Below are 25,673 nucleotides of genomic sequence, written 5' to 3'. Positions count from 1 at the left end.
CTATGTAGCCTATTCCACTTTCCGCTGCAACACTGCGCATGTGAAGAGCTGAGTGAAATATACATTTTTAGAAGCGCTGTGCACAGGCATAAAAGTTTGTAAAATTTACTTGAAACAAAAGTCTACTGACGTGACACGTTGTGTTTCTCGGCTATTTACATAGTTTTGTTCACTAGCTAGGCTGTTTTTCCATGTTTGCGTTTCAACTGCTCGGGAAGCGAAGATGACGCTTCTACTAGTCTGACCTGATCTCACAGCCACAAACATGACTGGAGTAGCGTTACCATGCGTTACCTTAAAGGGACAGGTGAAAATCTGTCTCATCTGTGATATTTTGTGTGTACTCAAGTCACAAATTCAATTAAACAATATATACCACATTACTTCTTTCTAGTAATGCATTTGTTTTGGATACATTACAAACCGCGCTATTTGTTTTGTGTAATTTTAGCGGGGAGAAAATATTTTGGCTGGTAAAAAATCTGACTGGCTGGTGGACCAAAAATAAAATGTTATGCCCTGCACTCTTTCATAGGAATTTAACCAACACGCTTATCAACACCCTCTCTTCTGTTTACTCCTAGCTGCTGATAGAGGAGAACGAGTGTTTGAAACTGGAGCTCTCCAATGCCAAGATGGCTCTAGCTGAGGCCCAAATGGAGAAGGACTCCCTGTTGCACCGCATGAAGAGTCTCAAAGTGAACAGCAGCTAGGGTAGGCCACTAGAGGCCCAGTGACCACCAGTCTGTAGTGCTGCATATCACCACAGGGGGGAAGCAGAGAGGAGAGGGGGGTGCTGGATACTGGAGCTACTTGATATAGCATCACACAAGTATTATTCAAGCATCAGCAAGGTCATTCAAGCCTGTTCTTATGAAGAAGGACTGCAGGACTGCAGTACACATGCTTGTTTTACGTGATTGTTGTGCTTGTTTTGAGTTGCTCTCTTTATGCAGTAAGTTAATGTTCAGTCTCTCCATTAATCCGACTCTGCAAGCCAGAGCAGCCTCCTAAATATGGGAGCGTAAGGAGGGATGAAGGGGAGAGGGGACAAATCTAAATTAAACAGCCCTCAAGTGGAATGGAGGGGCTAGGGAGGTGGGTTGGGAGTCCTGAATGTTAGTCTCGGGTGGGAAAAGTTGCCCTCCCCGAATTGATACCTTCTATATGTAATATGACCTTTGATGGGAGGGGCTTTCCTGGGTGGGGTGAGACACTGAATGTCATATCTTTGGAGGAATGTCTTAAAAATAGACTTATTTTGCACTGCGTTGAAACCGAACATGTAATTTGGTGCTTATGGGAAAAAAAATGTATCTAGCGCTGAACCAATTGTATTTGGAGTGTGTATGGTAATGTACTTATGATGGGCAAAGCGTACACAATGTTTTCTACAGAATTCTGAATGGTTGTGCAGTGTGTTCAACATGTATTTGTCATGTAACTAAAACAAGCATTTCATTTAATTGAAAAGGGAAAATATCCAATTCTATATTTTCACATGTACTTGTCTTCCATTCCATCTAGTTGTCTACAATGCCCATAATGTCCCACTGCACTGTTTATTCCCCACTATTTTTCTACATGTAAATAGCTAGTTGTGTGTCCAGCACTTTTGAACTACATTCACTGTAAATACGATCCCTGTACGAAAGCATCGTCCAATCCGGTTGAGAACACTTCTGTCATCTCTCGAACATCCAATGAGTGGAAAGAACACTAATATGGAGAGCAAGTTACCATCTCTTTTCTCCTATGAGGATAAAGTCTGGGGTGTATTCATTATTTGGATTCCTTTACAAAATGTATTTTCTGTTCAAAACGTTTTGCAACTAAAAACATTTACTCCAAACGGAAAACATTTTGCAACGATTGGACAAATTCAGTTAGGTCTCCCCTTCGTTGGTTCTGATTGCGGCCTTTGCTTCCGTTAAGTTCCTAGAGTAAATTGTTTCCGTTGCGAAAAGTTGTTTTGCAAAGGTCTGCGACTAATGAATACAGCTCTCGCCTAGCCTCTGCCGAGCCCAACACCGTACGATCAGGTTTTAAGGGGAAATGGAAAGAGCCTGCGACTTCCACTTTTGGACATTAACAAGGTGACGCTCCATCTTCTCCTCCACATGTACTGGATTGGTTGAATGTTGCAGAAGAGAATCTCCCTGACTCCTCCCCCCATTCTTGTAAAGGATCCCGTTTCAGGCGGTTATTGTACGCCTGCTACGTTAGGTAACTCCTCCCAGTGCAGGAGGGGAAACACAGGCATGTGCTTTTCTGTGCGTGCATTCTATATTTGCATAATTATACATGTGTAGTTTTCACCCACGTGAAGTCGTGCCCATATCTACTGCACCATGCTTGTCTGTTGGGGAAGCCTTGGAGTGTTGTAGAATAGAGCTTTATTTCCCCTTTGGAGCATGCTTTTGGCTCACACAAAATTCAGTCAGAAGGCAGTTCTGTCTGAAGCATCACGTCTTACACAGGGACGTTTCCAGTAGTAGCATGAGATTTGCTGACGGATTACAATGGCTTGCCTCTCTTTAAAGGTGTAGTCTGCAGGTTCTCTGTCCCGTATGGCAATGAGATCAAGTAAAAACACAACTACCCTAAAACAAAACCGAAGAAGGTAAAGGTAGTTCTGTTTACACCAACGATGGCAACTGGTCTTTCTTTGGTTTTCACTGGCAGGCTCCCTCAAATGACCCCATCCTAGTCCTTCAAAAAGGGCAGTTTGGGAATACATACTTTTTCTACTTTAAAGGCCTAGTTCAGTCCAGCTGAATGTCTTTCCAAGCTGCGCTGTCTGCGCTCTGCCTTGATACGATGCAGGTTCACTTACCTGCTCAACACTGACAAAACTTGAATGGCTGGCAGGATTTGAATGCTTGATTGTACTTTAAAGGCTGCCTTCCCTGGAGTTAACTTTCTCATCCACTTCCTGGTCCGAACGGACCCGCCCCATCATTACAATAGCTCCTCCCTTGACCTGCTCAGCCGCTCCTCTCCTGGGAGCTCCGCCTCCTGAGAACCTGTGTACAAAAAGAAAATGATTTGTAATATTTGTCTGTCGAAGCTGCTGAGCTACTGATGAAAATAAAAAGGTATCCAATAAATGTCTTTCTCAGTTGTCATACTGTTCTACTTGACTTCCTTCCACTTGTCTGTTACTAGCAATGATTATGCTGATTAGCTTCTCTATTGAGGGAACATTTACTTACAATGATTGTGATGTGGTTGTTTTACCTATCTACCTTAAAGGGCAATTCCAACCTCATTGTCTTCAGCACAATATCAGTGTCTGCATATTTGAAAATGGCACATTTCTATGCCCAATGACATCAAAAGTAAATATATTTTAAAAACAGTGATTTTCAAACATGTGTAGACAGGTATGTTGATGGCAATAATGAATGAGGTTGAAAAGTGATGGAATTGCCCTTTTTAAGTTGAATTCACTATGTCCCTCTGGGGGGGGGGAAAGAGAGAGAGTATCAGATAAATGATCAAAATGTAAATCTTATGAAACATGGTGCACACTCAAGGTCATCTGTCTTTCTACTGAATTGTGGGGGGTTTAAACCTGTGCATCTGGACAAGGGAACTTCCACCAGTCCACTAACAGGACAGAGCAAACACTTCCATGGGAGGAGTGGATAGAGGAAGCTGCTGAAACTATCAGACATTGACAAGGATTGAAGACCAAGTGTCTACCAGTAGAGGGCACTGAGGAGTAAAGGGAACACAGCAAAAGGTCTGCCACATAGATAGGAGGCAAGGCTCATTCTCAATACGTATTTGTGACTCCTCACATCCTAGGCCAGGAGTAATCAAATCCTACCCTGGTAGTCCAGAGTGCTGCTGGTTCTTTTGTTCTACCTGAGAATGAATAGCACCACCTGGTGTCTTAGGTCGAGCGGAGAAAAAAGCAGTGGAACTGGCTTAGAGGTCCAGATTTAAATGAGAGGATTCTAGAGTATCGCCTGGCCTCATTCTCAAACGTATTGAAGGGGATGGTCCAAGGTCCCTCCAGATTTAAATGAGAGGATTCTAGGTATCCATTCTCAAACGTATTGAAGGGGATGGTCCAAGGTCCCTCCAGATTTAAATGAGAGGATTCTAGAGTATCGCCTGGCCTCATTCTCAAACGTATTGAAGGGGATGGTCCAAGGTCCCTCCACTCAGACCTTCTCCAGTGTTTTTTGAAAAGGAATTGAGGAAAGATGAACTAAAAAGGAGCCAGAGAAGGCGTCTCAATGGCTCTGGTTTAAGTGGGAGGAGCGACAAGTCACCTGGCTCAGATTGGGCCAGATCAACACGATGGGCGCACCCTTCAGAAGGTGTCGTGGACAGCACCGAAACACCTTATGAAGAAGGGACTTCCCCTGATGAGCGAAGAGCAACAGAAACCACTGTCTGCAGATTTTTAAAAAATGGCCCTGTGATGTCGGCCATATTAAATGTGCTAGACTGCTTATAGTTAATTGTGGTCAGGTCTTTTGAATCCGAGTGGTCAAGGAGAGGACATGGATGGATTGAGACGGAGCCCTTACTGTCCACTGTTGTGTATGCTGCCAACGTCCTTGATGAAGACAGAAAAGCAGTCCGAGTCTGACATCTACTGGTAGGTATGGGTATTGACTGTAGGTTCCCCTGTTGTCACCCAGAGCCACATTCAATAGTCAAATGTTGCAGATAGAAATGCCATGAAAATAGCCAAGGTAACTCCTTATTGTATGTTTCAGAGTTAAACTTAGTTTTTTTATAGTATATTTTGATCTGAATGTTCCAAAAACGTTTTGCCTTGCTGAATGTGCCCCTTGCTGTGGTTTTGTCATATAATCCAGTTCAAAATCAGAAAGGAGAAGAGTAGAAAATGAAAAAAGACTTTGAAGCACACATTTCTCCTCTCATCTATCCACCAATGAAATGACCGAACGACAGCTAAACAATGGAGTGAAACAAGGACTGTCTTGTATGTGTCTGTGGTTCTGCTATGGAATAGATTTGGTTTATGAGATCCGCTTCGCTGCTCTCCCCTGACAGTCAGATTGTAGAATCTCTATCCAACACCCGATGGGGCTGCAGCTGCTTCTCTCTCTCTGGCAAGGAGATTCCTCTCCTCACTCTTGTTTAGTAGGCTATATGAAGTCCTACTCTCTATGGTTTTCTCCATCACCCTCCTCTCAATAGGATGTTGTTCTCTTCCCAGCAAGACAGGAAGCAATGCACTGAGCTCACATCAGAGGTCCAGACAGGAAGCAATGCACTGAGCTCACATCAGAGGTCCAGACAGGAAGCAATGCACTGAGCTCACATCAGAGGTCCAGACAGGAAGCAATGCACTGAGCTCACATCAGAGGTCCAGACAGGAAGCAATGCACTGAGCTCACATCAGAGGTCCAGACAGGAGCCAGGGCACAATCACACAACTGTGTGTGTGTTCCTTCATTTACAGCATTGTTACCAAAATGGTGAAATCGTTCCTAATTAACTGATAGTGAACTAGTCAATAACTGTGTATTCTCTGCAGGTCACCGAGTGGCGGTCTAAGACGCTTCTAGCACTGAGATCCAGTGTCACTACAGACCCTGGTTTGATCCCGGGCTGTATCACAACCGGTCGTGATTGGGAGTCCCATAGGGCGGTGCACAATTGGCCCAGGGTTGGAGGGTTTAGGGGAGGGTTTGGCCAGAGTAGGCCTTCATTGTAAATAAGAATTTGTTCTTAACTGACTTGCCTAGGTAAATAAAGTTTAAATAAAACATTTTAAAATATTCTGGCAAGGCAGGAAGAGATTGACAAAGGGGGTGTGTCTCAATCCAAGCCTGTCAATGGACAGAGCAGACCATGAAAAAACATGGGTCTCTTGCTTGTTTTGTCACACAAACAGGTGGCATAGACCAAGGCTGCTATTATTTTTCACTATATATTTGTTTTACAGCATCCACTGATTTATGTATTTTGGACGGTTATCTTGATAAACCAATAATGTACACCCGTTATTCGCTCAATAGTGGAATATACAAATCGATATTCCTCCTAAAGCTGACTGCTATCCGAATATAGGAGCCTTTTTATATAACCTGTGACTTTCTTAAATTAGCAAAGAAATAACAAAGCCTTTTCGCCTCCGGTTGGTGCTGTAACCCGCCATCCACGCCCATACTGTACAACGTTGTATTAGGCAGGATACCATTAGGCACTGTGGTGAGTGCGGTTCGAAGAAAGTGGAGAACTGAGAAAGAAAGAGGGAGCGATTGGGATGCTACAATAACAGACAGATATACAACGAGAGGACACGACACGGCGTGTTTGTTGGGCAACACGGAGAGAGAAGAGAGGAGAAAATAGCCGAACGGAGAGAGAAGAGAGCGAGTGGCGGTCTGGGTTTGGCAACCGGTTTGTTCTTAGTTCCCTCGAGCCAGCTGCAGCAGGCAGCACCGTGCAAAATGCGCTATTTACGGTTCTTCATTCCTGCGTTCGGTTCGACAATGGACTCGTTCTCCAACTGAGCCTGCCAACCTTGCAGCACACCGCGGACGGTAACCTACCCATTTGAGGGAACGCTTACTGCAACATGCAGTAAAAATAACACACTGAGATGTTTTTTCACAAGATACAGTGAAGGGGGATCCCCACCGCCGTTATTCTCTTTCTACATACCGGTTTTGGATTATAAATCCGGGATTATAAGAAGTTCGGTCGGGATGGGGAAGGAACAAGAACTACTAGAAGCGGCCCGGACCGGGAATGTGGTCCTGGTGGAGAAATTACTGAGTGGGAAAAGGGGAATCCTGGGGACAGCCTCGGGCTCCATACCTCTGCCAAACCTACTGAGGTAAACGAAGTCGTCAACATACATGTTCATGTCATATGATGATTGCCTTGTTGATACTACTATTGACATACTTATATTGATGGTCTACGTTGAAAAAGACGGGCTGTTGCGCCAAAGTTGGAGCATAGCACTTTTACGCAAACTGACATGTCATGAGACCAATTACTTTATGTGAATTCAGGAAAGCCAGAGGCAGCCTCTGCTAAAGCCTGGTTGTAGTCTTTGTGTCCGAGAAGGGGATTTGCGTATAAACTCCGCGCACAAACTGTGCATAAGACTGGCTACATCAATCTTGACAGCTGTCAAATTGTTGTGCACTTTTACACTGACCCTGGCTATACATTATAATGATGCATGGTTTTGTCTGAAGGTGGTGTTGCCAGCAATGACCTGTAGCCTACTACGCATATCAATTGCTACTGCAAATGTTGATGTTACATTGTAGATATATTTGTCAATTTCACCCTGGTCTCAGCGCAATTAGTATGGTTTGGGACGTACTTCTGGGTCCCTCCATTTAGTAGAATATGTTACCTTCTTCAATCCGGTATGATATGTTCCAAATCAAATATCATTAATTTATGTTTTAAGTAACCAGACCATTCTTCCATGCAGTATCATACGACTATGTTATGTCTAGTCGGAGCGACCAGCATGAATATTTGGCATTGATCAGGAGTCTAAACACTCAGTGCCTATTGAGGGTCTGTTGAAGGCCTCATGGTGTGTAGACCATTGCCAGTGTGCCGTCATTGATACACTAAATAGGATACTATTAAATGACCATAACATAGTCCAAGTGTTTGTGATATGTTGCTGAATGGCTGGCGGTATGTTATGCTGTAAACTCATAAAAGGATAGTATTTCAGGCCAAAACGGAACCTTGTAGCCTTGTATAAAGACAACTTTAGACTGTGAGAATAGCCCCTTTCCTCCAGGCCTCTCCTTCCATCTCTATCAGTAAAGAAGAGAGGACAGATAGGTGATCAGTTAGATCAAAGGACCGGGCGTACGGGAGGACCATCACCTCAGGCCGTGTAGCAGTGCTTTGCTTTTACAGCCATGTTGAGGTGCACTGATGGGAGAGAGTGAGGAACAAGACAGTTGAAGATGGGAAGGGCGTACGCCTATGAATGAAGAGAGAATTGGAAGCAAGAGGGAGGGGGAGCATGGGAACTGTGTTTGTGCGCGCTTAAACAGCACGTGAAGAGATGGAGCTAAAGGATAGGCTTGTACATCACCATGGCAACAGCCTCCAGGAACAATAAAATCACCAATATTTACATCTTACAGTTAAATTTGGAAAAGGAATCAAACAACAATATGTACATATCAACTGCCATGTAGTACAGTATTTTGACGTTTCTGGCATCACATAGTTCACATATACTAGCTGTACACGGGCATAGTTCATATATACTAGCTGTACACGGGCATAGTTCACATATACTAGCTGGACACGGTCATAGTTCACATATATTAGATGTACACCGGCATAGTCCACACATACTAGCTGTACACGGTCATAGTTCACGTATACTAGGTGTACGCGGTCGTAGTTCACGTATACTAGGTGTACGCGGTCGTAGTTCACGTATACTAGGTGTACGCGGTCGTAGTTCACGTATACTAGGTGTACGCGGTCATAGTCCACACATACTAGCTGTACGCGGTCGTAGTTCACGTATACTAGGTGTACGCGGTCATAGTTCACGTGTACTAGGTGTACGCGGTCGTAGTTCACGTATACTAGGTGTACGCGGTCGTAGTTTATGTATACTAGGTGTACGCGGTCGTAGTTCACGTGTACTAGGTGTACACGGTCGTAGTTCACGTGTACTAGGTGTACACGGTCGTAGTTCACGTGTACTAGGTGTACACGGATGTAGTTCACGTGTACTAGGTGAATACGGTTGTAGTTCACGTGTACTAGGTGAATACGGTCGTAGTTCACGTGTACTAGGTGTACACGGTCGTAGTTCACGTGTACTAGGTGTACACGGTCGTAGTTCACGTGTACTAGGTGTACACGGTCGTAGTTCACGTGTACTAGGTGTACACGGTCGTAGTTCACGTGTACTAGGTGAATACGGTTGTAGTTCACGTGTACTAGGTGAATACGGTTGTAGTTCACGTATACTAGGTGTACACGGTCGTAGTTCACGTGTACTAGGTGTACACGGTCGTAGTTCACGTGTACTAGGTGTACGCGGTCGTAGTTCACGTATACTAGGTGTACGCGGTCGTCGTTCACGTATACTAGGTGTACGCGGTCGTAGTTCACGTATACTAGGTGTACGCGGTCGTAGTTCACGTATACTAGGTGTACGCGGTCGTAGTTCACGTGTACTAGGTGTACACGTGTCGTAGTTCACGTGTACTAGGTGTACGGTTCACGTGTACGTGTAGTTCACGTGTACTAGGTGTACGCGGTCGTAGTTCACGTGTACTAGGTGTACACGGTCGTAGTTCACGTGTACTAGGTGTACACGGTCGTAGTTCACGTGTACTAGGTGTGCGCGGTCGTAGTCACGTCGTTCACGTATACTAGGTGGTGTACACGGTAGTCTAGTTCACGTATGCTAGGTGTACACGGTACTAGGTAGTTCACGTATACTAGGTGTACACGGTCATAGTTCACGTGTACTAGGTGTACACGGTCGTAGTTCACGTGTACGCGGTCGTCGTTCACGTATACTAGGTGTACACGGTAGTCGTTCACGTATGCTAGGTGTACGCGGTCGTCGTTCACGTATACTAGGTGTACGCGGTCGTCGTTCACGTATACTAGGTGTACGCGGTCGTCGTTCACGTATACTAGGTGTACGCGGTCGTAGTTCACGTATACTAGGTGTACACGGTCGTAGTTCACGTGTACTAGGTGTACACGGTTGTAGTTCACGTGTACTAGGTGTACACGGTTGTAGTTCACGTGATACTAGGTGAATACGGTTAATGTAGTTCACGCCTGTACTAGGTGAATACGTGTACACGGTCGTAGTTCACGTGTACTAGGTGTATACGGTCGTAGTTCACGTGTACTAGGTGTACACGGTCATAGTTCATGTGTACTAGGTGTACACGGTCGTAGTTCACGTGTACTAGGTGTACACGGTCGTAGTTCACGTGTACTAGGTGAATACGGTCGTAGTTCACGTGTACTAGGTGAATATGGTTGTAGTTCACGTATACTAGGTGTACACGGTCGTAGTTCACGTGTACTTGGTGTACACGGTTGTAGTTCACGTGTACGCGGTCGTCGTTCACGTATACTAGGTGTACACGGTTGTAGTTCACGTGTACTAGGTGTACACGGTCGTAGTTCACGTGTACTAGGTGTACGCGGTTGTAGTTCACGTGTACTAGGTGTACGCGGTTGTAGTTCACGTATGCTAGGTGTACGCGGTTGTAGTTCACGTATGCTAGGTGTACACGGTTGTAGTTCACGTATGCTAGGTGTACACGGTTGTAGTTCACGTATGCTAGGTGTACACGGTTGTTGTTCACGTGTACACGGTCGTAGTTCACGTGTACTAGGTGTAGACGGTCGTGGTTCACGCGTACTAGGTGGAGACGGTCGTGGTTCATGTGTACTAGGTGTACACGGTCGTAGTTCACGTGTACACGGTCGTAGTTCACGTGTACTAGGTGTAGACGGTCGTGGTTGATGTGTACTAGGTGTAGACGGTTGTGGTTCACGTGTACTAGGTGTACACGGTCATGGTTCACGTGTACTAGGTGTACACGGTCGTGGTTCACGTTAGAGGTCGACTGATTATGATTTTTCAACGCCGATATCGATTATTGGAGGACCAAAAAAGCCGATACCAATTAATCAGCCAATTTTTTATTATTTTATTTATTTGTAATAATGACAATTACAACAATACTGAATGAACACTTATTTTAACTTAATATAATACATATATTAAAATCAATTTAGCCTCAAATAAATAATGAAGCATGTTCAGTTTGGTTTAAATAATGCAATAACAAAGTGTTGGCGTAGAAAGTAAAAGTGCAATATGTGCCATGTAAGAAAGCTAAGGTTTATGTTCCTTGCTCAGAACATGAGAACATATGAAAGCTGGTGGTTCCGTTTAACATGAGTCTTCAATATTCCCAGGTAAGAGGTTTTAGGTTGTAGTTAATATAGTATTTATAGGACTATATCTCTCTCTACCATTTGTATTTCATTAACCTTTGACTATTGGATGTTCTTATAGGCACTTTAGTATTGCCAGTGTAACAGTATAGCTTCCATCCCTCTCCTCACCGCTACCTGAGCTCGAACCAGGAACACATCGACAACAGCCACACTCGAAGCAGCATTATTACCCATCGCTCCACAAAAGCTGCGGCCCTTGCAGAGCAAGGGGAACAACTACTCCAAGTCTCAGAGCGAGTGATGTTTGAAACACTATTAGCGCTCACCCCGCTAACTAGCTAGCCATTTCACATCGGTTACACCAGCTTAATCTCGGGATTTCATAGGCTTGAAGTCATAAACCGCGTAATGCTTGAAGCACAGCGAAGAGCTGCTGGCAAAATGCACTAAATTGCTGTTTGAATGAATGCTTACAAGCCTGCTGCTGCCTACCACCGCTCAGTCAGACTGCTCTATCAAATATCAAATCATAGACTTAATTATAACATAATAACACACAGAAATACGAGCCTTTGGACATTAATATGGTCGAATCCGGAAACTATCATTTCGAAAACAAAATGTTTATTATTATTGCGAATACCCTGACTGCGTGCAATGAACGCAAGAGAAGTGACACCATTTCACCTGGTTAATTTCGCCTGCTGCTAACATGGATTACTTTTAGCTAAATATGCAGGTTTAAAAATATATACTTCTGTGTATTGATTTCAAGAAAGGCATTGATGTTTATGGTTAGGTACACGTTGGAGCAACGACAGTCCTTTTTCCGCGAATGCCACCGCATCGATTATATGCAACGCAGGACACGCTAGATAAACTAGTAATATCATCAACCATATGTAGTTAACTAGTGATTATGATTGATTGTTTTTTATAAGATACGTTTAATGCTAGCTAGCAACTTACCTTGGCTTACTGCATTCGCGTAACAGGCAGTCTCCTTGTGGAGTGCAACAAGAGAGAGGCAGGTCGTTATTGTGTTGGACTAGTTAACTGTAAGGTTGCAAGATTGAATCCCCGAGCTGACAAGGTGAAAATCTGTCGTTCTGCCCCTGAACAAGGCAGTTAACCCACAGTTCCTAGGCCGTCATTGAAAATAAGAATGTGTTCTTAACTAACTTGCGCAGAGTTAAATAAATGTATAAAAAATTAAAAACATTCGGCCAAATCGGTGTCCAAAAATACAGAGTTCTGATTGTTATGAAAACTTGAAATCGTCCCTAATTAATCGGGCATTCCGATTAATCGGTCGACCTCTAGTTCACGTGTACAAGCTGTACACGGTCGTTGTTGATTATGTTAACTTCTGCATGTATCAGCGCCTGGTTTTATGTAGAGGCACAGTAATGATGAAGATGGATTTGTGACTGTAGGTCTATTATGTAATCAGACAGTTATTACAGTGATGACTAGCGTTACCACATGACAATAATGCTCGTCCATTACAGTATGTGGGAAATGATGAGGATGATTGTGTGATGAAAGAAGGAACATTTGTAAAAGCCAACACATGCCAGATATGTTGAACACTCTAGCTACACAGGAGAGTCAAGTACTGGTTGTTGTCGGTGCTTGCTATCGTTACTCCTTGTTCTAGTGGCTACTGTCACTGAAGGGGTTCTACAATTGCACAAAAACAGAGAGAACCCCCTTTGAGTACAGTATGTCATCCTGCTCCACAAACAAACAGTGCTGAAGTGATGTGAGAAGAGGTGGTGATTCTCAGAGGACACACACACACACACACACACACACACACACACACACACACACACACACACACACACACACACACACACACACACACACACACACACACACAGAAGTGATCTGCTCAAGGCTTCAACACAAGCAGCAGAACACACAAAAAATAAACGCAGGGGAGGCTTGTCTCTGTCGCTCTGTGCCAATTTAAACAGAGAGATTGATGGAGAGACAGATACTTTGTGTGTGTGCGTGTATTTTCTGTGTTCTGTTGATTGTGTTGGAATCTTAAGCAGATCACTAAAACAGAATGGTGTGTGTGTATATATACACACACACACACACACACACACACACACACACACACACACACACACACACACACACACACACACATACATATATATATATTACACATATATTACACACATATATATATATATATATTACACACGCACGCACACACACTACCGTTCAAAGGTTTGGGGTCACTTAGAAATGTTTTTGAAAGAAACTCAAAACATTTTTTGTCCATTTAAAATATCAAATTGATCAGAAATACAGTGTAGACATTGTTAATGTTGTAAATGACTATTGTATCTGGAAATGTTTTAATGGAATATCTATGTAGGCCCATTATCAGTAACCATCACTCCTATGTTCCAATGGCACGTTGTGTTAGCTAATCCAAGGTTGTCATTTTAAAAGGCTAACTGATAATTAGAAAACCCTTTTGAAATTATGTTATCACAGCTGAAATCTGTTCTAATTAAAGAAGCAATAAAACTGGCCTTCGTTAAACTAGTTGAGTATCTGGAGTATCAGCATTTGTGGGTTCGATTGCAGGCTCAAAATGGCCAGAAACAAAAACCTTTCTTCTGAAACTCATCAGTCTATTCTTGTTCTGAGAAATGAAGGCTATTCCATGTGAGAAATTGCCAAGAAACTGAAGATCTTGTTACAACGCTGTGTACTACTCCCTTCACAGAAAAGCGCAAACTGGCTCGAACCAGAATAGAGTGGGAGGCCCCGGTGCAAGAGGACAAGTACGTTAGTGTCTAGTTTGAGAAACCGACGCCTCACAAGTCCTCAAATGGCAGCTTCATTAAATAGTACCCGCAAAACACCAGTCTCAACAGTGAAGAGGCGACTCCGGGATACTGGCCTTCTTAACAGAGTTCCTCTGTCCAGTGTCTGTGTTCTTCGCCCATCTTAATCTTTCCTTTTTATTGGCCAGTCTGAGATATGGCTTTTTCTTTGCAACTCTGCCTAGAAGGCCAGCATCCCGGAGTCCCCACAACACTGTAATTTCACACATAGACAGATAGTGATTGGTCCTCGCTCATTTTCCCAGTATTTATCGGTCTATGAAGACCAGAGAGGAAATAACACAAAATGCTGTTTATTTTCTGTAATAGTTTCTAACCACAACACTCAGAATTGGTCTTATTATAACGCTTAGAATCAGTAATAAATGTCACTTTTTTCCACCACAGCAGCACTCATGGTGTAGTGGACCACTAGACTGAACCGCTATCCTTGGCAGGCCAACACAGATGTGTGTGTGTTTCCTCAACCGCCTAGTGACTAGACCAACCATATGGGAAGACCACCTCAGCTGTGTGTGTGTGTGTGTGTGTGTGTAGGAGGGGTGTAACAGACCATCCATAAAGATAGAGGATGGGGAGATGTAAAGGAGTAGTCTGGAGGAGGGGTAGACGTGGGTCACACACACACACACACACACACACACACTCTCAATTCAATTTCAATTCAATTTAAGGGCTTTATTGGCATGGGAAACGTATGTTTACATTGCCAAATCAAGTGAAGTAGAAAATAAACAAAAGTGAAATAAACAATAAAAAATTAACAAGAAACATTACAATTATAAAAGTTACAAAAGAATAAAGACATTTGTTATATTCATTATGTCTATATACAGTGTTGTAACGATGTGCATTTTACAATTGTTTGTTCACCTTCACCTTTTTTTGTGCCAACAGGTCACAAATCTTGCTGCTGTGATGACACACTGTGGTATTTCACCCAATAGATATGGAAGTTTATCAAAATTGGAGTTAGTTTTTAATTTTTTGTTGATCTGTTTAATCTGAGGGAAATGTGTCTCTAAAATGGTCATACATTTGGCAGGAGGTTAGGAAGTGCAGCTCAGTTTCCACCTCATTTTGTGGGCAGTGTGCACATAGCCTGTCTTCTCTTGAGAGCCAGGTCTGCCTACGGCGGCCTTTCTCAATAGCAAGGCTATGCTCACTGAGTCTGTATATAGTCAAAGTTTTCCTTAATTTTGGGTCAGTCACAGTGGTCAGGTATTCTGCCACTGTGTACTCTCTGTTTAAGGCCAAAAAGCATTCCAGTTTGCTCTGTTTTTTTGTAAATTCTTTCCAATGTGTCAAGTAATGATTTTTTTGTTTTCTAATTGTGTTGCTGTCCTGGGTCTCTCTCTCTCTCTCTCTCTCACCTCTTTAAGGAATACCTAGGATAGGATAAAGTAATCCTTCTCACCCCCCCCCCCTTAAATGATTTAGATGCACTATTGTAAAGTGGCTGTTCCACTGGATGTCATAAGGTGAATTCACCAATTTGTAAGTCGCTCTGGATAAGAGCGTCTGCCAAATGACTTAAATGTTAAATGTACTCCTCACTCAACATAACTCTTGAGATTTGATTAAGTTTCCTTTAGTTCTGTGAACATTAGAGAGATGGTGTGTGTATTTACCCTGTGTAACAGTACAAACCGTCAGGACATTCCAGAGCTCACTGTGTGTGGCTAAGAAAAGGCGTTGTAAAACATTCATTACAGAGAACAAGCATTCCACAGTCCACTCATTTAAATATATTACAGCTGCACCATCGAGAGCATCATAATGGGTTGCATCACTGCCGGGTATGGCAAAAGCTCTGCCTCCGACTGCAAGGCACCACAGAGTGTGTATGGCACAGCACATCACGGGGTTAAGCTGCCTGCCATCCAGGACCTTTATACCAGGCGGTGTCAGAGTAAGGCCCTAAAAATTGTCAGACTCCAGCCACCCAAGTCATAGACTGTTCTCTCTGCTATCGCACGGCAAGTGGTACCGGAGCACCAAGTCTAGGTCCAAGAGGCTTCTGAACAGCTTCTATCCCCAAGCCATAAGACTACTGAACAATTAATCAAATGGCTACCCAGACTCTATCATAACTCTACCTACATGTACATATTACCTCGACACCGGTGCCTCCGCACATTGACTCTGCCGCACTGCTTCTTAACACAGCGCCATCCAACCCGGAAGCCAGTCGCACCAATGTGTCGGAGGAAACACACCTGGCATCCTTGGTTTGCGTGCACTGCGCCCGGCCTGCCACAGGAGTCGCTGGTGCGCGATGAGACAAGGATTTCCCTACCGGCCAAACCCTCCCTAATCCGGACGACGCTAGGCCAATTGTGCGTTGCCCCACGGACCTCCCGGTCGTGGCAGGTTGCGACAGAGCCTGGGCGCAAACCCAGAGTCTCTGGTGGCGCAGCTGGCGCTGCAGTACAGCGCCCTTAACCACTGCGCCACCTGGGAGGCCCTCTTATCTCTTTTTTTTTATATGTATTTTCTTAAAGCTGCATTGTTGGTTAAGGGCTTGTAAGTAAGCGTTTCACGAAGGTCTACACCTGTTGTCTTTGGCGCATGTGACAAATAAAATTAGATTTGATTGTGAGCGTGTTTGCGTATTTGTGTGATCAGTGGTTCAAGAACTAAAGGAAGGAAGCATTATCACTGTAGCATGTCTATAGCATATGCATAGCCCTGTTTTTAATCTCTCTTTTGTTGGCATCAGTGTGCTTCTGGCTCTGTCTGGAGTGGGGGAGCGATAATCAGTAGTTGATTAAGGTGTGTGTGTGTGTGTGTGTGTGTGTGTGTGAAACACAAAAGTCTAGATATTGTTTTCTCTCTCAGTCCATCTCTGTTTGGATCTGTCTTTTCTCTCTCAGTCCTTCTCTGTTTGGATCTGTATTTTCTCTCTCAGTCCATCTCTGTTTGGATCTGTCTTTTCTCTCTCAGTCCATCTCTGTTTGGATCTGTCTTTTCTCTCTCAGTCCATCTCTGTTTGGATCTGTCTTTTCTCTCTCAGCCCATCTCTGTTTGGATCTGTCACAGTAAAATTAACTTTCAGATACCCATCTGGCAAAACGGAAGGTGGACACTGAGAACCGGGGGTTTCAAACAAGGTGGGAGTCTATGTTCACGGAGGTAGCTGGAAAACCTTGTGTCTTCTGTGTGGAGAAAGTGTGGCTACTGAAAGAGTATAATCTGAGATCACATTTGAAACACGCGGACAAAAACAAGAATATGGACATGGAACAAAGGCTACAAAAGGCAGAGGAATTAAAACGAGGCCTCAAATCTCGACAGGCTCTGTTCAAAAAAGCCAAATCACAAGGCCAGGCTGCTGTCCTCAGTTTTATTTTGGCAGAAGAGATCCCAGCCCGGCCATTTACTTTCATCAAAAACTGCATCAGAAAAAAGGCAACTCTTTTTAAATGTGAGTCTGAGCAGAAACACCATTGCAAAAAGAGCAGCTCATTGCATATTCCTTGGCTGTGGATGAGAGCACCGACATTTCTGACATTGCCCAGTTGTCAATTTTCATCCGCGGAGTGGACTCCAGCCTAAGACAGAGACCCATGTCACAACTCTGTCACTGCCTTTGTCAATCATTCACAGGAGCGGACTCTCTGCAAGAGGAAAACGCGACAGGTGAGCTGACAGCTTATCATGGCATCTCTCATGTAATGAGCATCCTTAACTTTATCTCACCGCCAGTTCTTCTTTAGAAACGGAGCTCCATCACACAGAGGTGCGATGGCTCCAGGGAAAGGTGCTTCAAAGATGTTTCGAGCTTCTTTTGTCTGTTCTTGGACAGCAAAGGGTAAGACACAACACAACTCCGACTGTGTGAAATGGCTTTTCTGTGTGACATTACGAGTCATCTGAATGCAATGAACTTGCAGCTGCAGGGTCGCATCTCTGATATGTACAGTACAGTGAAGGCATTTAAAACCAAACTGACACGCACCACTTTCCCAGCACTAAAGAGAAGCTACACACACAGTTGGCTGATAAAATAGGTATGCTTGCCGCTGACTTTCGACCTTTGCTGATCACAAAAAAGCACCTCATTCCTTATCTGGATGATTGACCTCCAATGCAATGATGCAAAATGGCAAAAACTGCTCAGTGGGTGCTGAGAAAAATGCCCCAGCTGCGCATCCAGGCTGCTCAAACGTTGTCTATGTTTGGCAGCACATACCTGTGTGAACAACTTTTTTCTTTGATGAACCTGAACAAAACATCACACAGAAGTCGACTTTAACAGCAACTTTATGCAGTTACTGATGAACAAAAGATGGGACACCACCAAGTATCCCCCAACCTTTTCAAAACACAAAGTTTAAAAGTTATAGACAGGATACTTGTCCAAAGTGTTGTTTTTGATTAATATGATTTTTGCATGTATTTCAATCCAATTTAATGATAGAAAATTGCTAATTGTTTTTTTCATAAATTTAGCCCACTTTTGCTAAAATAGAAAATATAGGCTACTGATGGTGCCTTAATATTAATTTCTTTTTTAATGTTCATGTTATGGTTTTTATATAAAGGAAATTTGTCAGTGTCTGGAAAATTAAAGATTACTGACAGAGTGAAAATATTGCTTTATTTATCTGATCATATTGGAATATATTTGTTAGGTTTTCAGTAGGTTCAATTAGGTTCACTAGACTATATGCGTCACTCATCCAGTTGACTAGCATTTGCTTTGACACCCCTTTATAGGACAGAGACCCAGTCTCTCTGTCACTCTTTGTCAATCATTCTCTCTTCTTCCGGCTCTCTCTTCGTCCTGTTCTCCCTCTTCTTTCCTCCATCTCTTCTTTCTCGCCTTAGGTACATGTACACACACACGCAAGCACGCACACACACTAATACACACACACACACCTCATCACCACCTCATTCCTTATCTATGCTGCCCTACCAAAAAGCAAAATGGCAGTAACTGCTCATAGCTTGGAACTGAGAAAAATGGCTTTTATTTACCTTGGTTTAACAGCAACTTTATGCAGTTACTGCTAACATGACCCCCCCATTTTCTCCAAAACACAATATAGACAGGATACTTGTGTCACGCCTTGGTCTTAGTATTTTGTGTTTTAGTTTATTAGTTAGTCAGACCAGGGTGTGACATGGGTTTATTATGAAAGTAGTCCCTGATTAGGGGTGTGTGTGTTTAATAGGTTTGGCTGCTTTCAATCAGTATTGTGTCAGGAGCCACAAGGTTGACTTTCGGGGTGATTGTTCCTGTCTCTGTGTTAGTTTCACCAGTCAGGCTGTAATAGGTTTCACGTTCCGTTTGTTGTTTTTTGTATTTATTAAGTTATTTCATGTATAGTTCTGTTCGTTTGTCTTCACTCCATGAGTAACTTACACGCTACTTCTTGCAACAAAAGAAGAAATCATAGCATATAGTTCCTGGACATAGGAGGAAATCCTTATTACCCTGAAACTAGGGGGAGTGTATATGCAGCAGGCGAAGAGGAAACAGGAGCTACACGAAAGGCAACAGAAGCAGCTTCAGTGGGAGAGGCTACACCATTTGGAGAATTGGACATGGGAGATTGGAAAACCCTAATTGAACAAAGGAGAATTAGAAGCGGCTAAAGCGGAGAGGCGCAGGTATGAGGAGGCAGCACGGCGATGTGGATGGAAGCCCGAAAAGCAGCCCCAAAAATTTCTTGGGTGGCTATCAGGACATAAGACCTGGAAGAAGGCTGTTTCAGTGGTGCGCAGGTATTGGGACCCGGTGCGGTAGCCCATCTGAATTGGGGAGCCTATGATGAATCCGGGAGGCCACCAGACTGCCCAGTCATTGCACTGGCAGGGCAACCGAGAGTATTGAAGGTTCTGACCTGTACGGTCCGGCTTATCCAGTACCACCTCCACGCCCCAGCCCTCCAGTAGCAGCTCCCCGCACTAGGCTTCCTGTGCGTGTCCTCGGCCAAATACCACCAGTGCCAGCACCACGCATCAGGCCTTCAGTGCGCCTGCCTGTTCAAGCCAGCGCTGCGCTGTCGGACTCCCGTCGTTCAGCGGTTCTAAGCACATTCCTGCCTTCAGCCTGAGCTGCCAGTTTGGAGCAGCCAGAGCTGTCAGTTTGTATAGAGCAGCCTGAGCTGCCAGTCTACATGGAGCAGCCAGAGCTGTCAGTCTGCATAGAGCAGCCAGAGCTGCCAGTCTGCATGGAGCATATGGAGCAGTCACTGCATGGAGTTGCCAGTCTTCCAAGAGCTGCCAATCTGCAAGATAAGTCACTGCAAAGAGCCGTGTCAATCTGCAAGAGCCAGGATAATGGAGCAGCCAGAGCCGCCAGTCAGCATGGAGCAGCCAGAGCCATCAGTCAGCATGAAGCAGCCAGATCTGCCAGTCAGCCAGACTCTTCCAGATCTGATCAGGCGGATAAGTCCAGATCTGCACAGCCAGTTTCCAAGAGTCAGCCAGACGGATAAGTCACAGATCTGCCAGTCAGCCAGACTCCCAAGAGTCAACCAGACGGATAAGTCTTCCAGATCTGCCACATCCAGACTTTCCAAGAGTCAACCAGACTCTTTCAGATCTGGATAATCTGTCACACTCTTCCAGATCTGCCAGTCCAACTCTTCCAGATCTGCTAGTCAGGATCTGCCAGTCAGCCAAGATCCGCCAGTCAGCCAGAATCTGCCAGATCTTCAGCCAGGATCCGAGTCGGCCAGGATCTGCCAGTCAGCCAGGATCCGCCTGTCAGCCAGGATCCGCCAGTCAGCCAGGATCCGCCGGATAAGCCTGGCATCTCAGTACTGGGCTTCTTCTCAGTTTGCCTCCAAGTGCTGGGCTGCCTCCTCACGGCTGCCCCTCAGGATAGCTGCCCCTCAGTCCCGATAGTCCCGAACTTCAGTCCCGAGCTGCCCCTCAGTCACGGATGTAGGGTTCTGGGTGAGGACTATTCGGCCATTTTAGGGTGGATTATCCATTTTTATGAATAAGGTTGGTCTTATCCGCACCTTAGGTTCTGTCACGCCTTGGTCTTAGTATTTTGTGTTTTAGTTTATTAGTTAGTCAGATGCATTAATGTATTGTAGTTTCGTATTGGGGTTTGTAGTAGTTGGGATTGTAGCTGATTAGGAGTGTGTGTGTTTAATAGGTTTGGCTGCCTGAGGCGGTTCTCAATCAGAGTCAGGTGATTCTTGTCTCTGATTGGGAACCGTATTTAGGTATCCCTGATTGTTCCTGTCTCTGTGTTATCTCAGGCTGTAATAGGTTTCTCTTTGTTGTTTTTTGTATTTATTAAGTTATTTCATGTATAGTTCCTCTTCACTAATAAACATGAGTCCCCCATTTCGGTCCGACTCTCTTTCAACAAAAGTAGAACGCCGTTATCTTGTCCACATGATTAAGCATCCTAATGTAGCAAAAATTACTAACTCATCCACATTAGCCATAAGTTAATGCCTCTTTGCTTGGTAGGGCAGCCCGGAGGGGAGTGTTTTCCCTTCTCCTCTCCGTACAGCAGCCCCCTTTGGGAGTCCATGACCGTGGTCAGGAAAACCTCCCTCTCCGCTGGAAATCCCTCTTCAATCAGTATTGTGTCAGGAGCCACAAGGTCCTTGGGGCTGCGTCTCAATATGGAAAAATAGCATCCTTCCCTCGCCACCTTTCTTGCAAATCCATAGAAATCATAGCATATAGTGTAGGTTATTAGACTACATATACACTTAACACTCGATTGGAAAACCTAATTAACAAGGACAAGTACTTCCTGTTAGGAGACCAGCCTAAGTCACATGGAAGAGAGGATAGAATATATTTAGCTAGTCCCTTTTGAATAAGGTTGGTCTCCCCCATGGAAGGGGAGATGATGAATGGGAGGCCAGACTGTCATTGTATCCCTTCTGACCTGTACCTAGCAGTGGATCCCACCTCACATTCTTTCCTGCCGTTTCTATCCCCCTCTCTCGGATAAATCCCCCTCTCTCTATCCCCCTCTCCAAGACCCTCTCTCTCTATCCCTCTCATCCCTCTCCTCTCTATCCCTCTCCTCTCTATCCCTCTATCCCTCACTCTATCCCTCTCCTCCAATCCCTCTCCTCTATCCCTCTCTCTCATCCCTCTCTCTCTCTCTATCCCGGAGGATATCCCTCTTTAGCTATCCCACTCCTTTCCCTCTCCTTCTCTATCCCTGTCCTCTCTTGATCTCTCTCTCTATCCCTCTCCTCTCTTGATCTCTCTCTATCCCTCTCTCTCTCTATCCCTCTCCTCTCTATCCCTCTCCTCTCTATCCCTCTCCTCTCTATCCCTCTCCTCTCTATCCCTCTCTCTCTATCCCCTCCTCTCTCTCTCCTCTCTATCCCTCTCTCTCTTGATCTCTCCTCTCTATCCCTCTCTCTCTATCCCTCTCCTCTCTTGATCTCTCTCTCTATCCCTCTCTCTCTATCCCTCTCCTCTCTTGATCTCTCTCTCTCTATCCCTCTCCTCTCTATCCCTCTCCTCTCTATCCCTCTCCTCTCTATCCCTCTCCTCTCTTGATCTCTCTCCTCTATCCCTCTCTCTCTATCCCTCTCTCTCTATCCCTCTCCTCTCTATCCCTCTCCTCTCTATCCCTCTCCTCTCCCTCTATCCCTCTCCTCTCTATCCCTCTCCTCTCTATCCCTCTCCTCTCTATCCCTCTCCTCTCTATCCCTCTCTCTCTATCCCTCTCCTCTCTATCCCTCTCTATCCCCCTCCTCTCTATCCCTCTCTCTCTATCCCTCTCCTCTCTATCCCTCTCCTCTCAATCTCTCTCTCCTCCCTTCCTAGTTGAGCTGGACAGCTGTATAGACATGAATATATGTATGACTATACTGTATGTCAGGGTTCCCCATCTGACGGCCCCGCGGGGGATTTTATTTGACCACCTAATCTGACTTTGGTGCAGGTCACGTTGTTCTTCACATTACCGTCTCTGGTAAACACGCACTATATCAAATCATATCTAAGTTTATTTGTCACATGCACAGGATACAGAAGGTGAAATGGTTATTTGCATAGTGGAATATTTTGTTGAGACAGTACAGTGAAATGGTTACTTGCATAGTGGGGTATTTTGTTTAGACATGTAGCTAGCTATCTAAACAATGACCCATAATCCCAACTCCTTCTACATGCATGAATCTGCAGGTAGCTAAAGCTAACCAACTAGGTTCAATGTTAACTAGCTACATAACATTATGCTATAACTAACAATGCAAATGGATTTCTGAGAGAGAAATAATATTACTACACAGAACATACACATAATGTTAGCTAGCGAGCCGGAATCGTAGAACATTTGAAAATGTATCTTGACTCTTTACCTGTATAGACGGGATGAACGCTTCACGGTAGACTGGAACCATTTAACTCTCTTGTTTGTAGCTACATCTTGCTTGGCCAGCGTTGGGTCAAGTCACTCCGGTTCACACTGGTCGTGGCGTGTGCAGAAAGTAGCCCAACTGACCTGTCGATTGCGCCTGCAAAATTCAGGTTATCAATGTTGGGGCGGCAGGGTAGCCTAGTGGTTAGAGTGTTGGACTAGTAACCGGAAGTTTGCGAGTTCAAACCCCCGAGCTGACAAGGTACAAATCTGTCGTTCTGCCCCTGAACAGGCAGTTAACCCATTGTACCCAGGCCGTCATTGAAAATAAGAATATGTTCTTAACTGACTTGACTGGTTAAATAAAGGTAAAATAAAATAAAATTGTTGAGAAAAGGTGCACATTTTTTGTAGTTCTCGATTGTTAACACATACTGAGCAGCTCACGTTATAGACAGAAGCATTCTACATGGCAGACCAATCCAAACTCATCTCCCGGCATGTCCAGCCCATCCATTATCTCAGCCAATCATGGCCAACTAGGCTCAACCAGCTAACCAACAACTTTATTCATATTTACAGATGGAATACAAGTTAAAACAAATTAAAGTTGTGAATGAATGTTCCAGACGCCATTTCTTCCCCCCAAAAATCACCACAAACTACAAAACGAAGGATTTCAAATGCCTCTCCTGCTGTGAAGTAGTGACGTGTGACATGTGCCTAGCTTCCTGAAACTGGTCACAAATGTACGCAAGGTTTAAAATTATTGTGTTTTAGTCAAATATTATATCCGTTTGGGCTTCTTGCAGTCATTTTGCAGTCTTACCAATTATTTGTAATTATGTTCCGAACCCCTGGCTATCCACTCAAGAAAAACTGGTCCCACGGCTGAATCTAGTTGATAATCCCTGCTGTATGTATTTATAGCTGCAGTATGCCTGAATGTATTGAGTGTGTGTGAACAATCTTGATTGACAGCTTTAGTGGTGGCAGTACAGACAGAGGTAGATTGGCACTCCGATGACATTTGCCGTCTCCAGACAGGCCTCCCATGCACACAATGGAATTGGAGAAGGGGTCAGCAGTTCTTAGTGTGTGTGTGTGTGTGTGTGTGTGTGTGTGTGACAGCTGATCTCAACCCTGTCCTGAAGTACTATTAAGCCTATGACTGAGTACAGCTGCCATTCAGCTTCATTCTATCAAACAACATTGCAATGTGTGTGTGATGGAGAGTTGGTAAATGAATACATGTGTGTGTGTCTGTCACGAGGTGATGGACAGCGTCTAACCAGCCGGTGCTGTGATACACTCTTAATTCCCACGGTAATTGATTTCCCGTTCGCCCATTTCTCGTTGCCGTGGGAGCCGTAGCGCGGGCAGAGAAACCAGGAAGTGAATTACTCTGAGTGACGGCCCCTAATGGGCCATATTTCCCATCAGGCCGAGCTGACGCCAACAGATTGTCCTCCAATTCCCAAACGCAAACTCTGACACACACACTTTGAAATTCATAAAGAATGAGACACACACACACACACACTGATGTAAAAAACATAAACTTTCACTACCTATCACCATAACTCTGCATTGGAGTTTAAACCACTATGTTGGGGTAGTGATCGTATGTCTCAATATGACCAGAACTTTCCGTTCCTTGTTATGACCCAAGGTGGAATACATGACAAATTAGTTCTTTTTTAAAACGGATATAGAATATTCAACACTCCCTGACTGCAGTGAAAAATAGAGAATATATCATTCTCTGTGAGTCCAGTGCTCCTTCTGTTCAGATCACCAAAAGCGGTTGAATTCGGGAGGAAAGGCCATTGGGAATGATTGAATGAGTTATTGTGTGGATTATTTTATTATAACTTTATGCATTTGTGCAAAATGTTTTATGTCTGATTGATGGAACCGCGAATAGCTTCCAAAATCACTGATCGGCTATTGTCATCTTTTTCCTGCTCGGATATTCCATGTGAAATGTCTGGTTGTTGACACTCCAGAAAGAGGGAAATGGAGACCCAGGTGAAATGCACTTTAAATACATCTGACTTAGAGGGAGGTGGAATAAAAGAGAGAGGGAGGAAAGAGTGGAAACGCAAGGTAGGTGTGAGAGAGGGAGGAAGGGAGTGCGAGTAGGAGGTAGTGGATCTAGGCAGGCCGGGGGAGAGAGGAGGAGGGATGTTGGAGGTGTCGTGGAGGTGAAGGTGTACTGTGTCTCTGCCCAGGGAGGTGGCAGGGGGAAGATCTCACACCAGGCAACCCTAAAGGAAGGAGAGATTACAACACTACCGTCTACTCAGCCTCTTCCTATTTCTCCCTGAGGATCAGTCTCTCCTCTGTTTCTTTCTCTCTGAGGATCGGTCTCTCCATCTCTGTTTCTTTCTCTCTGAGGATCGGTCTCTCCATCTCTGTTTCTTTCTCTCTGAGGATCGGTCTCTCCATCTCTGTTTCTTTCTCTCTGAGGATCAGTCTCTCCATCTCTGTTTCTTTCTCTCTGAGGATCGGTCTCTCCATCTCTGTTTCTTTCTCTCTGA

At 44.4% G+C, this 25,673-nt stretch overlaps 2 protein-coding genes across 2 annotated transcripts in view; both read left to right on the top strand.

Annotated features, from left to right (window-relative positions):
• The window catches only part of LOC135515719 (bridge-like lipid transfer protein family member 3B), a 61,236-nt gene extending 58,108 nt beyond the window's left edge, over positions 1–3,128 (top strand). Inside the window, 1 exon segment of the mRNA XM_064939411.1 lies at positions 585–3,128. Coding sequence (XP_064795483.1) covers positions 585–713 — 129 coding nt within the window. The 3' untranslated portion in view covers positions 714–3,128.
• Positions 3,129–6,180: 3,052 nt separating this feature from the next.
• The window catches only part of LOC135515718 (ankyrin repeat and sterile alpha motif domain-containing protein 1B-like), a 358,368-nt gene continuing 338,875 nt past the window's right edge, over positions 6,181–25,673 (top strand). The window contains 1 exon segment of the mRNA XM_064939410.1: positions 6,181–6,835. Within this exon segment, the coding sequence (XP_064795482.1) occupies positions 6,705–6,835 (131 nt within the window). The 5' untranslated portion in view covers positions 6,181–6,704.

The sequence above is a fragment of the Oncorhynchus masou genome, chromosome 27, assembly GCF_036934945.1.
Source record: "Oncorhynchus masou masou isolate Uvic2021 chromosome 27, UVic_Omas_1.1, whole genome shotgun sequence".
NCBI classification, from domain to species: Eukaryota; Metazoa; Chordata; class Actinopteri; order Salmoniformes; family Salmonidae; genus Oncorhynchus; species Oncorhynchus masou.
The sequence above is the reverse complement of the archived record's forward strand: the minus strand, read 5'-3'. Positions and strand labels throughout refer to the sequence as shown.